Source organism: Entelurus aequoreus, linkage group LG05 (genome assembly GCF_033978785.1).
Source record: "Entelurus aequoreus isolate RoL-2023_Sb linkage group LG05, RoL_Eaeq_v1.1, whole genome shotgun sequence".
Classification (NCBI taxonomy): domain Eukaryota; kingdom Metazoa; phylum Chordata; class Actinopteri; order Syngnathiformes; family Syngnathidae; genus Entelurus; species Entelurus aequoreus.
Window position 1 is genome coordinate 85472118 of NC_084735.1, and position 15617 is coordinate 85487734.

General features: G+C 36.4%; 3 protein-coding genes across 5 annotated transcripts in view; 1 reads left to right on the forward strand and 2 right to left on the reverse strand.

Annotated features, from left to right (window-relative positions):
* The window catches only part of htatsf1 (HIV-1 Tat specific factor 1), a 17247-nt gene extending 10097 nt beyond the window's left edge, over positions 1 to 7150 (reverse strand). Inside the window, exon 1 of one of the 2 annotated variants that reach the window (XM_062049187.1) lies at positions 7132 to 7150. The gene's annotated coding sequence lies outside the window, so the exon portion shown is untranslated. Of the gene's footprint in view, positions 1 to 1771; positions 1959 to 7131 lie in introns of those variants that run through there. The other variant, XM_062049186.1, reaches the window with a different exon arrangement.
* The window catches only part of LOC133649982 (stanniocalcin-2-like), a 22433-nt gene continuing 8904 nt past the window's right edge, over positions 2089 to 15617 (forward strand). The window contains exons 1-3 of the mRNA XM_062046697.1: positions 2089 to 2309; positions 7157 to 7281; positions 7360 to 7559. Coding sequence (XP_061902681.1) covers positions 2166 to 2309; positions 7157 to 7281; positions 7360 to 7559 — 469 coding nt within the window. The 5' untranslated portion in view covers positions 2089 to 2165. The remainder of the gene's footprint in view (positions 2310 to 7156; positions 7282 to 7359; positions 7560 to 15617) is intronic.
* Positions 12941 to 15617, reverse strand: part of bnip1b (BCL2 interacting protein 1b) — a 26402-nt gene continuing 23725 nt past the window's right edge. The window contains exon 6 of one of the 2 annotated variants that reach the window (XM_062049191.1): positions 12941 to 13024. The gene's annotated coding sequence lies outside the window, so the exon portion shown is untranslated. The remainder of the gene's footprint in view (positions 13025 to 15617) is intronic. The other variant, XM_062049193.1, reaches the window with a different exon arrangement.

Genomic DNA, 15617 nt, shown 5'->3' on the forward strand with positions numbered 1-15617 from the left:
TAGGTGTTCTTGTCTCGCGCTCCTATTTTGGTGGCTTTTTCTCTTTTTTTTGCTATTTTCCTGTAGCAGTTTCACGTCTTCCTTTGAGCGATATTTCCCGCATCTACTTTGTTTTAGCAATCAGGAATATTTCAGTTCTTTTTATCCTTCTTTGCGGGGACATTGTTGATTGTCATGTCATGTTTCGGATGCACACTGGACGCCGTCTTTGCTCCACAGTAAGTCTTTGCTGTCGTCCAGCATTCTGTTTTTGTTTACTTAGGGCGGTATAGCTCGGTTGGCCGTGCCAGCAACTTGAGGGTTCTAGGTTCGATCCCCGCTTCCGCCATCCTAGTCACTGCCGTTGTGTCCTTGGGCAAGACACTTTACCCACCTGCTCCCAGTGCCACCCACACTGGTTTTAAATGTAACTTAGATATTGGGTTTCACTATTTAAAAGCACTTTGAGTCGCTAGAGAAAAGTGCTATATAAATATAATTCACTAACAATGCTCAAAGCTCTTGTCTCAAAGTAGGTGTTCTTGTCTTGCGCTCCTATTTTGGTGGCTTTTTCTCTTTTTTTGCTATTTTCCTGTAGCAGTCTTCCTTTGAGCGATATTTCCCGCATCTACTTTGTATTAGCAATCAAGAATATTTCAGTTGTTTTTATCCTTCTTTGCGGGGACATTGTTGATTGTCATGTCATGTTTCCGATGCACACTGGACGCCGTCTTTGCTCCACAGTAAGTCTTTGCTGTCGTCCAGCATTTTGTTTTTGTTTACTCGGGGCGGTATAGCTCGGTTGGTCATGCCAACAACTTGAGGGTTCCAGGTTCGACCCCCGCTTCCGCCATCCTAGTCACTGCCGTTGTATCCTTGGGCAAGACTTTACCCACCTGGTCCCAGTGCCACCCACACTGGTTTTAAATGTAACTTAGATATTGGGTTTCACTATGTAAAAGCGCTTTTAGTCGCTAGAGAAAAGTGCTATATAAATATAATTCACTAACAATGCTCAAAGCTCTTGTCTCAAAGTAGGTGTTCTTGTCTTGCGCTCCTATTTTGGTGGCTTTTTCTCTTTTTTTGCTATTTTCCTGTAGCAGTCTTCCTTTGAGCAATATTTCCCGCATCTACTTTGTTTTATCAATCAGGAATATTTCAGTTGTTTTTATCCTTCTTTGCGGGGACATTGTTGATTGTCATGTCATGTTTCGGATGCACACTGGACGCCGTCTTTGCTCCACAGTAAGTCTTTGCTGTCGTCCAGCATTCTGTTTTTGTTTACTCGGGGCGGTATAGCTCGGTTGGTAGAGAGCAACTTGAGGGTTCCAGGTTCGATCCCCGCTTCCGCAGTCCTAGTCGCTGCCGTTGTGTCCTTGGCAAGAGACTTTACCCACCCGCTCCCGGTGCCACCCACACTGGTTTTAAATGTAACTTAGATATTGGGTTTCACTATGTAAAAGTGCTTTGAGTCAGTAGAGAAAAGCGCTATATAAATATAATTCACTAACAATGCAATGAAAGTTTGTTACGTAACCTGACACAGTCGTCGAATTAGCAAACAATGTTAGGCTACAGCACCCCCGCGACCCCAAAAAGGGACAAGCGGTAGAAAATGGATGAATGGATGTTCGATTAGCTTGAACGGGTTTTATTGTAAAAAAAACAAAATAAAAAATAACGTAATGCACATGGCAAACAACTATTTTTAGGTATGTGCGTGGTGGCTATTTTTAACAGGGTTGTAAAGCGTGTGCTAAATTAGCATTGAGGATAAAATAGCTTAAGTTACCTTTCTTCAGGGTTTAATTCAAAAATCGAAGAAAAAAAGCGCAAGAGTGGGCGTGAGGAGTTAGCTATCTGCCATGTTTTCCCAAAAATAGCTTTTAGTTTGACGCGAGGAAGACAATCCCGACGTGCTAACGTTTAGCCGACTTAATACGCGGTGACGCTTGAAATAAAGCACTTCCGGTGTCAGATGCCCAACACGCATGCGTATATGGTTTTTGTCGTCGCGCTCGATTCACTCACCGCTCCCTCGCGCGCGGCAGCAGTACACGTCAAACAAACACCACTCCGCCCGCATATTTTGTCACGGTGACTAAATGCATGAACGCAGAGGAGCAAAACAAACTGGGGTCGAGCTAACCGCCATTGTGGCTCGCTAAGCGCGTCCTCGCTTCGTCATGGCGGAGGGCAGCGGGAGCGTTAACCACGCCATCCTCCCTCCGGGGGACCCTCAGCTTATCGCGATGATCGTGGAGCACCTGAAGAACCGGGGCCTTTTCGACGAGTTCCGCCGGGACTGTTTGGCAGACGTTGACACCAAGGTACCCGGCTAATGCCAACAACATGGCAGCTAACAAAGCTACTTCTCTAAAAACTGTACCGCGATATATATCGACAATCGTCATTTTTATAACCTATCAAAAATAAGGAGCAGGAGTAACTAAATGTAAACATTTTTCATTCGAATGTAGTCACCGCAGCTATCAAGGCGGAATGGGAAAGGAAAGAAAATGTCAACACAAGCATGGAAAACAATTTAAACAAAATTATCAACAATAACCTCTTAAAGTGAAGGTGCGAGAATAAGTAATACCGTATTTTTCGGAGTATAAATCGCACCTGCCGAAAATGCATAATAAAGAAGGAAAAAAGCATATATAAGTCGCATTTTTGGGGGGGAAATGTATTTGATAAAACCCAACACGAAGAATAGACATTTGAAAGGCAATTTAAAATAAATAAAGAATAGTGAACAACAGGCTGAATAAGTGTACGTTATATGAGGCATAAATAACCAACCGGTATGTTAACGTAACATATTATGGTAAGAGTCATTCAAATAACTATAACATATAGAACATGCTATACGTTTACCAAACAATCTGTCACTCCTAATCGCTAAATCCCATGAAATCTTATACGTCTAGTCTCTTACGTGAATGACATCAATAATATTATTGGATATTTTACGCTAATGTGTTAATCATTTCACACATAAGTCGCTCCTGAGTATATAAGTCGCACCCCCGGCCAAACTATGAAAAAAAACTGCGACTTATAGTCCGAAAAATACGGCACTAAAGAAATGCGTAATAAAGTGTAATAAAATAGTGCCAAGTGTGAAAATGAAGCACAGAGATACCCGACAAGAACTATTTTCTGCAGGTTTGGTGCTAGGAGCTACGACTGTGTAACATTATTTTGGTCTGGAAAAGGAAATTGTTCCGCAGTACCGGTAATTTCTATTTTAAATATTATTGGACTAAGTTAGTATTATTTTAATAGCACATTTGTAATGTTTTGTACCTTAGTTCATTTCTACATTCCTGCACTTTAGTTCCCACCTGTTGTTGTTTTCGTGTACCCGAATAGGGAACAGACAAGAGTTGAAAGGAAAAGAGTGCTCGTCCGTTTTTAAAAATCGCCATACTGTCCAAGTGACTTTTTCCACGATGTATCGACAATTTTTTTCGGGGGTATGATGCGAGAGTATACACGTGTCACTCCCACTTCCTGCATTGCCAGAGCGCATTTGATTGATTGATTGAAACTTTTATTAGTAGATTGCACAGTACAGTACTTATTCCGTACAATTGACCACTAAATGGTAACACCCCAATAAGTTTTTCAACTTGTTTAAGTCGGGGTCCACGTTAATCAATTCATGGTAATGAATCGCAAGTACCTTTGTTCATGCAACTAACCTTGCTTGTAACGTCCAATTTCTTCAGACTAGAAACTATATACAGCAGTGTTTCCCATAAAGTGCCAAGATACCTGTGGCAGTGGGGGCGTGGCTATGGGCGTGGTCACCATGACATCATCAAGTAATTTGCATTATTTACTACAATGATATGATTTTCTCTAAAAAGGCTCAAAAAATGTATACTTACTAATTAATAACAACAGTTTTGTTTTAAACGTCCATCCATCCATCCATTTTACAATATAATTACAACACTTTATGTACATATTTATATACATATTTGGACAATTATATATTCACTGGAATATATTTATTAATTGTGGTTCTTACAAAAAATATATCTTATAAAATATAAAAGCTAAAATGTCTCTTAAAGCTCTGCCCCTTTAATTAGTGCATACTAAATAATTTAACTTTAGCCTACTACTACAACCATATTATTTACCAGCAACATAAAGTGAAACAGAAGCAGAGGTGTCCTGCCACAGTCAGTAACAAATAAACAGAAAACAGTAGTGGTCAAATACAAATAAGGCAACAAGAGAAGTATCCTACACTTCTCTTTTTTAAAGTAAATCTGAACAGCCTATATGGGCATCTACATCAACTATATAATTTGCCTGAGAAGCTGGACAGGACAAAAAAAATAAATATATATATATATATATTTTTAATTTATTTTTTTATTTGTGGCGCACGTAATTATTTCGTGGCGGGCCGCCACAAATAAATGAATGTGTGGGAAACACTGTACAGTATATATATATATATATATATATATATATATATATATATATATATATATATATATATATATATATATATATATATATATATATATATATATATATATATATATATATGTCTTAATTAGATTATCCAAAAAATAGTGCTCGATACCGTGGTAGAGCGTAATATGTATGTGTGGGAAAAAATCACAAGACTATTTCATCTCTACAGGCCTGTTTCATGAGGGGTTTCCTCAATCCTCAGGAGATTTTTTATTTTATTTTTTTGAGGATTGAGGAAACCCCTCATGAAACAGGCCTGTAGAGATGAGATAGTCTTGTGATTTTTTCCCACACATACATATATATATATATATACATATATATATATATAATATCGAATGTTTTATCAAACGCGTTTTTTATTGATATCGATTACCGTATTTTCCAGACCATAGGGCGCACCGGATTATAAGGCACACTGCTGATGAGTGGGTCTAACCGGATTATAAGGCGCATTAAAGGGGTCATATTATGATTTTTTTTCTAAATGGAAAACACTTCCTTGTGGTCTACATAACATGTAATGGTGGTTCTTTGGTGAAAATGTTGCATAGATTATGTTTTACAGACCATCTCCAAGTCGCAGGATGCACCGTTTTGTGGGCGGTCTTACTTACGTGGCTCACCTTCGACAGCGTCTTCTCCCCGCCATCTTTGTTGTAGCGGTGTAGCGTGCAAGGACGGGAGTGGAAGAAGTGTCAAAAGATGGAGCTAACGGTTTTAACAACACCGGAAATGTGTCCCGCGAAAAACTGTCCGACCGGAACTCTTTAATAACTAAAGTTCCTTGGGTGAATAATGTAAACTCACTACACCGGTAGTTTTTAGCGCTTTCATAGCGAGTCTACTGACAGAAATAAGTACGAACTTTACACTACTTTATATTAGAAATGTCCCATACCTGGAAGATAGTGAAAAAGAATAAGCTTATCGACTACGTCGTCGTCGTCGTCAAGGACTACAATAGTGGACCTGCGCACATTTTCTGGACTTATGCAGATCCGAAAAACAGATCAGCAGCTACCAGAAGGTAACAAAAGTTTCTTTTGCATAATATTGTGAAACAAAACACCAGATAATGTGTACACTAATGGGTGCCATTTTGCGGTCCTTATACACGCACCATAGTAATACTCATACTTCTGACGCGCCGGCAAGCCATCAAGCGGCGCGGCTTCGAAGTCGTACTAAAACATTTTGGAAGATTTTTGAGCGCCGTTTGTAATGTTCTATATTTTCAATGGAACATTTAAAGTTTTGGTGTTGTTTGCTAGCGTCATCTAGGCTGCAACAACTAATCGATTAAAATCGATTATAAAAATAGTTGGCGATTAATTTAGTCGTCGATTTGTTGGATCTATGCTATGCGCAGAGGTAATTTTATTTTTATTTTATTTTATAAACTGCAACATGTACAAAGAGCTGAGAAACAATAATCAAAATAAGTATGATGCCAGTATGCGTTTTTCCCCCCAATAAAATACTGGAAAGGATAGAAATGCAGTTTGTCTCTTTTATCCGATTATTAATCGAAGTAATAATCGACAGATTAATTGATTATCAAATTAATCGTTAGTTGCAGCCCTAGCGTCACCTTGCAGTCTACACGTATCTCTTATGTGTGACTACCATCTACTAGTCAGACTTATCATTACACCATGTGCCAAATAAAATTGCTTCGAGGTCGGTAAGCACAACCAGAATTATTCCGTACATTAGGCGCGCCGGGTTGTAAGGCGCACTGTCGATTTGAGAGAATAGAACTTTTATTTAACCAGATAAGAAAACCCATTGAGATCAAGATCTCTTTCACAAGGGTGACCTGGCCAAGAGGTCAACAGCACATGTCACAGAGCAGTTTCAAAATAAATACAGAATGAAAGGATTTTAAGTGTGCCTTTTAGTCCGAAAAATACGGATTATATATTGATATCGTTTTATCGGCCTAGCTCTACTTGTGTGTGATGTATACTAGGGATGTCCGATAATATCGGCCTGCCGATATTATCGGCCGATAAATGCGTTAAAATGTAATATCGGAAATTATCGGTATCGGTTATTTTATTATCTGTATCGTTTTTTTTTGTTTTTTAAATTAAATCAACATAAAAAACACAAGATACACTTACAATTAGTGCACCAACCCAAAAAACCTCCCTCCCCCATTTACACTCATTCACACAAAAGGGTTGTTTCTTTCTGTTATTAATATTCTGCTTCCTACATTATATATCAATATATATCAATACAGTCTGCAAGGGATACAGTCCGTAAGCACACATGATTGTGCGTGCTGCTGCTCCACTAATAGTACTAACCTTTAACAGTTAATTTTACTCATTTTCATTCATTACTAGTTTCTATGTAACTGTTTTTATATTGTTTTACTTTCTTTTTTAGTCAAGAAAATGTTTTTAATTTAGTTATCTTATTTTTTTTTTTTTTTTTTAAAGTACCTTATCTTCACCATACCTGGTTGTCCAAATTAGGCATAATAATGTGTTAATTCCACGACTGCATATATCGGTTGATATCGGTATCGGTTGATATCGGTATCAGTAATTAAAGAGTTGGGGAATATCGGATATCGGCAAAAAGCCATTATCGGACATCCCTAATGTTTACCTTTCGTTTCGTTGCACTTGCCTGATTATGTTGTTGTTGCGGACAGCCTGCTTACCAGAACCTTCGCCAGAAGGTGGACAACTTTGTCGCGTCCCACCTGAGTACTCAGGACTGGAACCCGTCCATCAACAAGAACCAGATGAGGAACGGACTAAGACACAGTGTTGTCCAGTAAGAACTACTTACTGCCTTCCTTATTTCAACCGCTTTCCGTCATTTAGGCGCTTTTCATCGTGTGTACCGTTTCAGATCTGGCATGTTGGAGTCCGGGGTGGACAGGATCATCACGCAGGTCGTGGACCCAAAGATGAACCACACGTTCCGACCGCACATCGAGACCGCCATCCACGACTTCCTGTCAGGGGAGAAAAGGGAGGACAGCAACACTGGCCCGGCCGAGCAGACGGAGCCGTGCGAGGGCCAGTCCGCCTCGGGCCCCAGGACCCCTTAAGACCTTTCACAAAGAGGGGGGGTCAGGTTTGAAGAGCAGTCTCGAGGAGGGACTGAGGCTGGCCCTTTAAGAGGCGGGGACACAGGAGCGTCATGATGAAGACAGCAGACATGTTTGATGCTGCTCAGAACTTTTCATATTGACCCCCGCCCAACTTGAGGGTCACATGACCGTCCGCAAACATGTTAGGCCATTTCATGAATATAAAACTTATTTAACAACGGAACATTAACAACATCCTAAGTCAGTGATTCTAACACTGTGGTGGCTCCATCTAGTGGTACACCAAAGAATGGCTTGATCAAAGTACAGTGTTTTATTTTCTTATATTAAAACACTGTTACTGTTCAAACTGTGCGTAATGTTACAGTGGCCAAAAGTAATAAACATTCTTGTTAGATAAAACCTCTGCCTTGTTTTTAATGAATACTTAGGCCTACTACGCTACTGTGATGTAATACTGGTCATTATTATAACATTTGTGCAATGTTATGATAAAAGTTGGAATTTTACTCGATAACAGTCGCAATTTTACAAGAAAAGCTTAAAATGTTGGCAATTTTATGAAAAGAGTCGTAATTTCACTCGACAAAACTCACAATTTTATAAGAAAACTTGAAATTTTGGCAATATTATAATAATAATCGGAATTTCACTCGGCAAAAATGATGACGAAAGTCATAGTTTTACTCAACAAATGTCACTATTTTACGAGAATTGTGATAAAGGTCAGTATTATATATGATAAAGGTCGCCGTTTTCCATGAAAAAGTTATAATTTTTACGAGAAAATATTGCAATATTACAGAAACAGAAAGAATATGAGAAATTGTTCCCAATTTTATAAGAAAAACTGAACATTTGTGCAATATTATGGAAAAAAGTTGGAATTTTACTCAATAACAGTCGCAATTTTACAAGAAAAGCTTAAAATGTTGGCAATTTTATGAAAAGAGTCATAATTTTACTCGACAAAAGTCACAATTTTATAAGAAAACTTGAAATTTTGGCAATATAATAATCGGGATTTCACTTGGCAAAAATGATGACGAAAGTCATAATTTTACTCAAAAAATGTCACTATTTTACGAGAAAAACAAAAAAATTGGCAATATTGTGATAAAGGTCAGAATTTTATATGACAAATGTCGCCAGTTTGCATGAAAAAGTTATAACTTTTACGAGAAAATATTGCAATATTACAGAAACAGAAAAAATATGAGAAATTGTTCCCAAATTTATAAGAAAAACTGAACATTTGTGCAATATTATGGAAAAAAGTTGGAATTTTACTCAATAACAGTCGCAATTTTACAAGAAAAGCTTATCGGCCTGCCGATATTATCGGCCGATAAATGCGTTAAAATGTAATATCGGAAATTATCGGTATCGTTTTTTTCATTATCTGTATCGGTTTTTTTTTGTTTGTTTTTTTATTTATTTATTAAATCAACATGAAAAACACAAGATACACTTACAATTAATGCACCAACCCAAAAAACCTCCCTCCCCCCATTTCTTTCTGTTATTAATATTCTGGTTCCTACATTATACATCAATATATATCAATACAGTCTGCAAGGGATACAGTCCGTAAGCACACATGATTGTGCGTGCTGCTGCTCCACTAATAGTACTAACCTTTAACAGTTAATTTGACTCATTTTCATTAATTACTAGTTTCTATGTAACTGTTTTTATATTGTTGTACTTTATTTTTTATTCAAGAAAATGTTTTTAATTTAGTTATCTTATTTATTTTTTATTTTTTTTTAAAAGTACCTTATCTTCACCATACCTGGTTGTCCAAATTAGGCATAATAATGTGTTAATTCCACGACTGCATATATCGGTTGATATCGGTATCGGTTGATATCGGTATCAGTAATTAAAGAGTTGGACAATGTCGGAATATCGGATATCGTCAAAAAGCCATTATCGGACATCCTAACAACAACCTATCTGGATTCGATAAGAGAATTGATAAGGAATCGGTTCGATAAGAGGATTCAATAATGGGCTCCAACTCGTATTTGATTGTTTGTTTTTTTGAAAACTTTTTTTTTATGGCCGTCAGCGAATCCATAAATGATCCATAAATACAAGCCAGAGGGTTCAAAGTGTAATAAAAAAAGTAGCGGCTTATAGTTCGTAATTCACGGTATTTGGTTTAATATAAAAGTTTGTGTACATCACAACACGGTCAATGTGGCACAACAGCAGACTGCTTATCACTGATGTTTGTGTCGCTAAGTTTGGGTTACGTCATCCCCCGAGTGTGTGTGTGTGTGTGCGTGTGCGTGTGTGTGTGTGTGTACGTGTGTCTGTGTGTGTGTGTGTGTCTGTGTGTGTGTGTGTGTGTGTGTGTGTTAAGGGTCACTGTGTGGGCGGCTGTCATGAGCTGAGGGAGAGCGCGGTAGACCAAAAACAGATTGGGAGAGAGTGCGTACTAACAAGGTAAACAACAACCCAGCAGGCACAAGACATTGATACAACGTTGATTATACGTACATGTTTTTGTTTTTTTAAAAACTGATGTTGAAACAACGTTGCAAAGTAGTTGTGTTTGTAAATCGAGACAATGTTGATGGACCTACATGGTAGGTTGGGAAATGACCAAAATTCAATGGTCCAATCAACGTCAGAACCCAACATTGATTAAACATCATCAAAAAGCATGTTGTTTCAACGTGTATTTGTGTTGTAGAATATTGGTTGGGAAAATGACCAAAATTCAACGGTCAAATCAACATCAGAAACCAACATTGAATAAACGTTGTCAAAAGCACGTTGTTTCAACGTTGTATTTGTGTTGTAGAATATTGGTTGGGAAATTATCAAATTGCAATGGTCAAATCAACGTCAGAACCCGACATTGATTAAATATCGTCAAAAAGCATGTTGTTTCAACGTTGTATTTGTGTTATAGAATATTGGTTGGGAAAATGACCAAAATTCAACGGTCAAATCAACATCAGAAACCAACATTGATTAAGCATCATCAAAAAGTATGTTGTTTCAACGTTGTATTTGGGTTCTAGAATATTGGTTGGGAAAATGACCAAAATTCAACGGTCAAATCAACATCAGAAACCAACATTGAATAAACGTTGTCAAAAGCACGTTGTTTCAACGTTGTATTTGTGTTGTAGAATATTGGTTGGGAAATTATCAAATTGCAATGGTCAAATCAACGTCAGAACCCGACATTGATTAAATATCGTCAAAAAGCATGTTGTTTCAACGTTGTATTTGTGTTATAGAATATTGGTTGGGAAAATGACCAAAATTCAACGGTCAAATCAACATCAGAAACCAACATTGATTAAGCATCATCAAAAAGCATGTTGTTTCAACGTGTATTTGTGTTGTAGAATATTGGTTGGGAAAATGACCAAAATTCAACGGTCAAATCAACATCAGAAACCAACATTGAATAAACGTTGTCAAAAGCACGTTGTTTCAACGTTGTATTTGTGTTGTAGAATATTGGTTGGGAAATTATCAAATTGCAATGGTCAAATCAACGTCAGAACCCGACATTGATTAAATATCGTCAAAAAGCATGTTGTTTCAACGTTGTATTTGTGTTATAGAATATTGGTTGGGAAAATGACCAAAATTCAACGGTCAAATCAACATCAGAAACCAACATTGATTAAGCATCATCAAAAAGTATGTTGTTTCAACGTTGTATTTGGGTTCTAGAATATTGGTTGGGAAAATGACCAAAATTCAACGGTCAAATCAACATCAGAAACCAACATTGAATAAACGTTGTCAAAAGCACGTTGTTTCAACGTTGTATTTGTGTTGTAGAATATTGGTTGGGAAATTATCAAATTGCAATGGTCAAATCAACGTCAGAACCCGACATTGATTAAATATCGTCAAAAAGCATGTTGTTTCAACGTTGTATTTGTGTTATAGAATATTGGTTGGGAAAATGACCAAAATTCAACGGTCAAATCAACATCAGAAACCAACATTGATTAAGCATCATCAAAAAGCATGTTGTTTCAACGTGTATTTGTGTTGTAGAATATTGGTTGGGAAAATGACCAAAATTCAACGGTCAAATCAACATCAGAAACCAACATTGAATAAACGTTGTCAAAAGCACGTTGTTTCAACGTTGTATTTGTGTTGTAGAATATTGGTTGGGAAATTATCAAATTGCAATGGTCAAATCAACGTCAGAACCCGACATTGATTAAATATCGTCAAAAAGCATGTTGTTTCAACGTTGTATTTGTGTTATAGAATATTGGTTGGGAAAATGACCAAAATTCAACGGTCAAATCAACATCAGAAACCAACATTGATTAAGCATCATCAAAAAGTATGTTGTTTCAACGTTGTATTTGGGTTCTAGAATATTGGTTGGGTAAATGACCAAAATTCAATGGTCAAATCAACGTCAGAACCCAACATTGATTAAAAGTTGTCAAAAAGCATGTTGTTTCAACGTTGTATTTGTGTTGTAGAATATTGTTTGGAAAATGACCAAATTCCAAACAATGGTCAAATCAAAGTCAGAACCCAACATTGATTAAATATCGTCAAAAGCACATTGTTTCAATGTTGTATTTGTTTTGTCGAATATTGGTTGGGAAAATGACCAAAATTCAATGGTCAAATCAAAGTCACAACCCGACATTGAATAAACGTTGCCAAAAACATGTTTCAACTTTATGTTTGAGTTGCTCAACGTCAGGACCTAATTCAACAAGTTCCTGAAGTTGTTTTAATGTCTTGTGCCTGCACACACACACACACACACACACACACACACACACACACACACACACACACACACACACACACACACACACACGCACACACACACGCACGCACACACACACGCACACACACACGCACACACACGCACGCACGCACACACGCACACACACACGCACGCACACACACACGCACACACACACGCACGCACGCACACACACACACGCACACACACACGCACACACACACGCACACACACACACACACGCACACACACACACGCACACACAGGGTTGTAAGAAAAGGGATGTTGTGATTGGCTCCCAGGCCGCCAGTGTCACATGACTGCATGTCAAAGGTCTTGGCAGTCAAGTCACAACAATGCTTTGAAGCAAAGAAGATGAACCTTGACCCCGGACAAACAATATCAAAACAGGTTCAAAACACTCCTGGTCCTCTTCATATTTTGTAACAGTCTACTGTCACCTCCTTGCATCCTAGCACCCCCAGTCGATACCACCGATCATATCATTCTATTAGAACGTATCAAAACACGTATTGGTGTGTCAGACTTAGCCATTTCTTGGTTTAACTCTGATCTTACTGACAGTATGGCAGTGTGTCTCCTATAACTATGTCACCTCTGAGTATGTTGAGGTCACGTGCGGAGTTCCTCAGGGTTCAGTTCTTGGCCCTGCACTCTTCAGCATCCACATGCTGACTCTAAGTGACATCATACACAAATACGCTGTTAGATTTCACTGTAATGCTGATGACAACCAAACACTTATACACTTATTTAATAATACCACCTTAACATTTGACAACCAAACACTTATACACCTATTTAATAATACCACCTTAACATTTGACAACCAAACACTTATACACCTATTTAATAATACCACCTTAACATTTGACAACCAAACAATTATACACTTATTTAATAATACCACCTTAACATTTGACAACCAAACACTTATACACCTATTTAATAATACCACCTTAACATTTGACAACCAAACAATTATACACTTATTTAATAATACCACCTTAACATTTGACAACCAAACACTTATACACCTATTTAATAATACCACCTTAACATTTGACAACCAAACAATTATACACTTATTTAATAATACCACCTTAACATTTGACAACCAAACACTTATACACTTATTTAATAATACCACCTTAACATTTGACAACCAAACAATTATACACTTATTTAATAATACCACCTTAACATTTGACAACCAAACACTTATGCACCTATTTATTAATACCACCTTAACATTTGACAACCAAACAATTATACACCTATTTAATAATACCACCTTAACATTTGACAACCAATTATACACCTATTTAATACCACCTTAACATTTGACAACCAAACAATTATACACCTATTTAATAATACCACCTTAACATTTGACAACTAAACAATTATACACCTATTTAATAATACCACCTTAACATTTGACAACCAAACAATTATACACCTATTTAATAATACCACCTTAACATTTGACAACCAAACAATTATACACCTATTTAATAATACCACCTTAACATTTGACAACCAAACACTTATACACCTATTTAATAATACCACCTTAACATTTGACAACCAAACACTTATACACTTATTTAATAATACCACCTTAACATTTGACAACCAAACAATTATACACCTATTTAATAATACCACCTTAACATTTGACAACCAAACAATTATACACTTATTTAATAATACCACCTTAACATTTGACAACCAAACACTTATACACCTATTTAATAATACCACCTTAACATTTGACAACCAAACAATTATACACTTATTTAATAATACCACCTTAATATTTGACAACCAAACACTTATACACTTATTTAATAATACCACCTTAACATTTGACAACCAAACAATTATACACTTATTTAATAATACCACCTTAACATTTGACAACCAAACACTTATACACCTATTTAATAATACCACCTTAACATTTGACAACCAAACACTTATACACCTATTTAATAATACCACCTTAACATTTCATAACCAAACACTTATACTCTTATTTAATAATACCACCTTAACATTTGACAACCAAACACTTATACACTTATTTAATAATACCACCTTAATATTTGACAACCAAACAATTATACACTTATTTAATAATACCACCTTAACATTTGACAACCAAACACTTATACACTTATTTAATAATACCACCTTAACATTTGACAACCAAACACTTATACACTTATTTAATAATACCACCTTAATATTTGACAACCAAACAATTATACACTTATTTAATAATACCACTACATTCTTCCATAAAATAAATAAACAGCTTCTATATTACTTAAAAGAAAACTAGGTTTTGGTAAATAAAATGAATACATTTTCTGGACAGGACCCATTTAAAGATATATTTATATTGTTTTAAAATAAAAACATATATATATATATATATATATATATATATATATATATATATATATATATATATATATATATATATATATATATATATATATATATATATATATATATATATATATATATATATTTTAAATGATTAAAAATTGCGACTAATTCAAAAATCTAATTTTTTTTTAAAACACCCCACTCTGTGTTTTTTTAATCTATGCACTCTCACACTCACATAAATTACCAGTCTGAAGAGAGAGTGAAGAATGAGGTGTGTGTGTCTGTGTGTCTAGTTAACTTTCAGTTTCAATCCCTGCCAAGGTTTTACCAAACCAAGGAGGACAAAAGCATGAGAGACGGGCGACCATTTTAGAGACTGCTTCGACCTTTAGATAGCTCGGTTCATTCCCTCACAGCACTGCAGTTTCTATTTCTACTTAAATTGTAGAAGAAAAAGATCTGGGCGGACTGTCGGGGTGGGGGTGGGGCGGGGGCAGGGGAGGGTGAGGTAGGTCCTAATATGATATGACACAATTGCCATATGCATTAGATCAGTGATAAATATTCAGACACAGTGTTACTGTTCAAACTCTGTGTGGAAATATCAAATATACTTGTTGAATAGAACCTCTGCTTTGTTTTTAACAAATACTTAGGTGTACTACGCTACTGTATTTTAATGTTGGTGGGACTTTAAGTGTTTTTCTGAGGTGGTTACTTGGTGACAAAAGTTAGACAAACGCCGCTTTAGATTTTTTTTCAAACAAATTTTAAGTCTGCAGATATTTAAGTAGTTCACAAAAATGTTAGAAATAATGATGACATAATTTTTGTTGCACGATCAGACAATATTAAAGTTAAAAAACA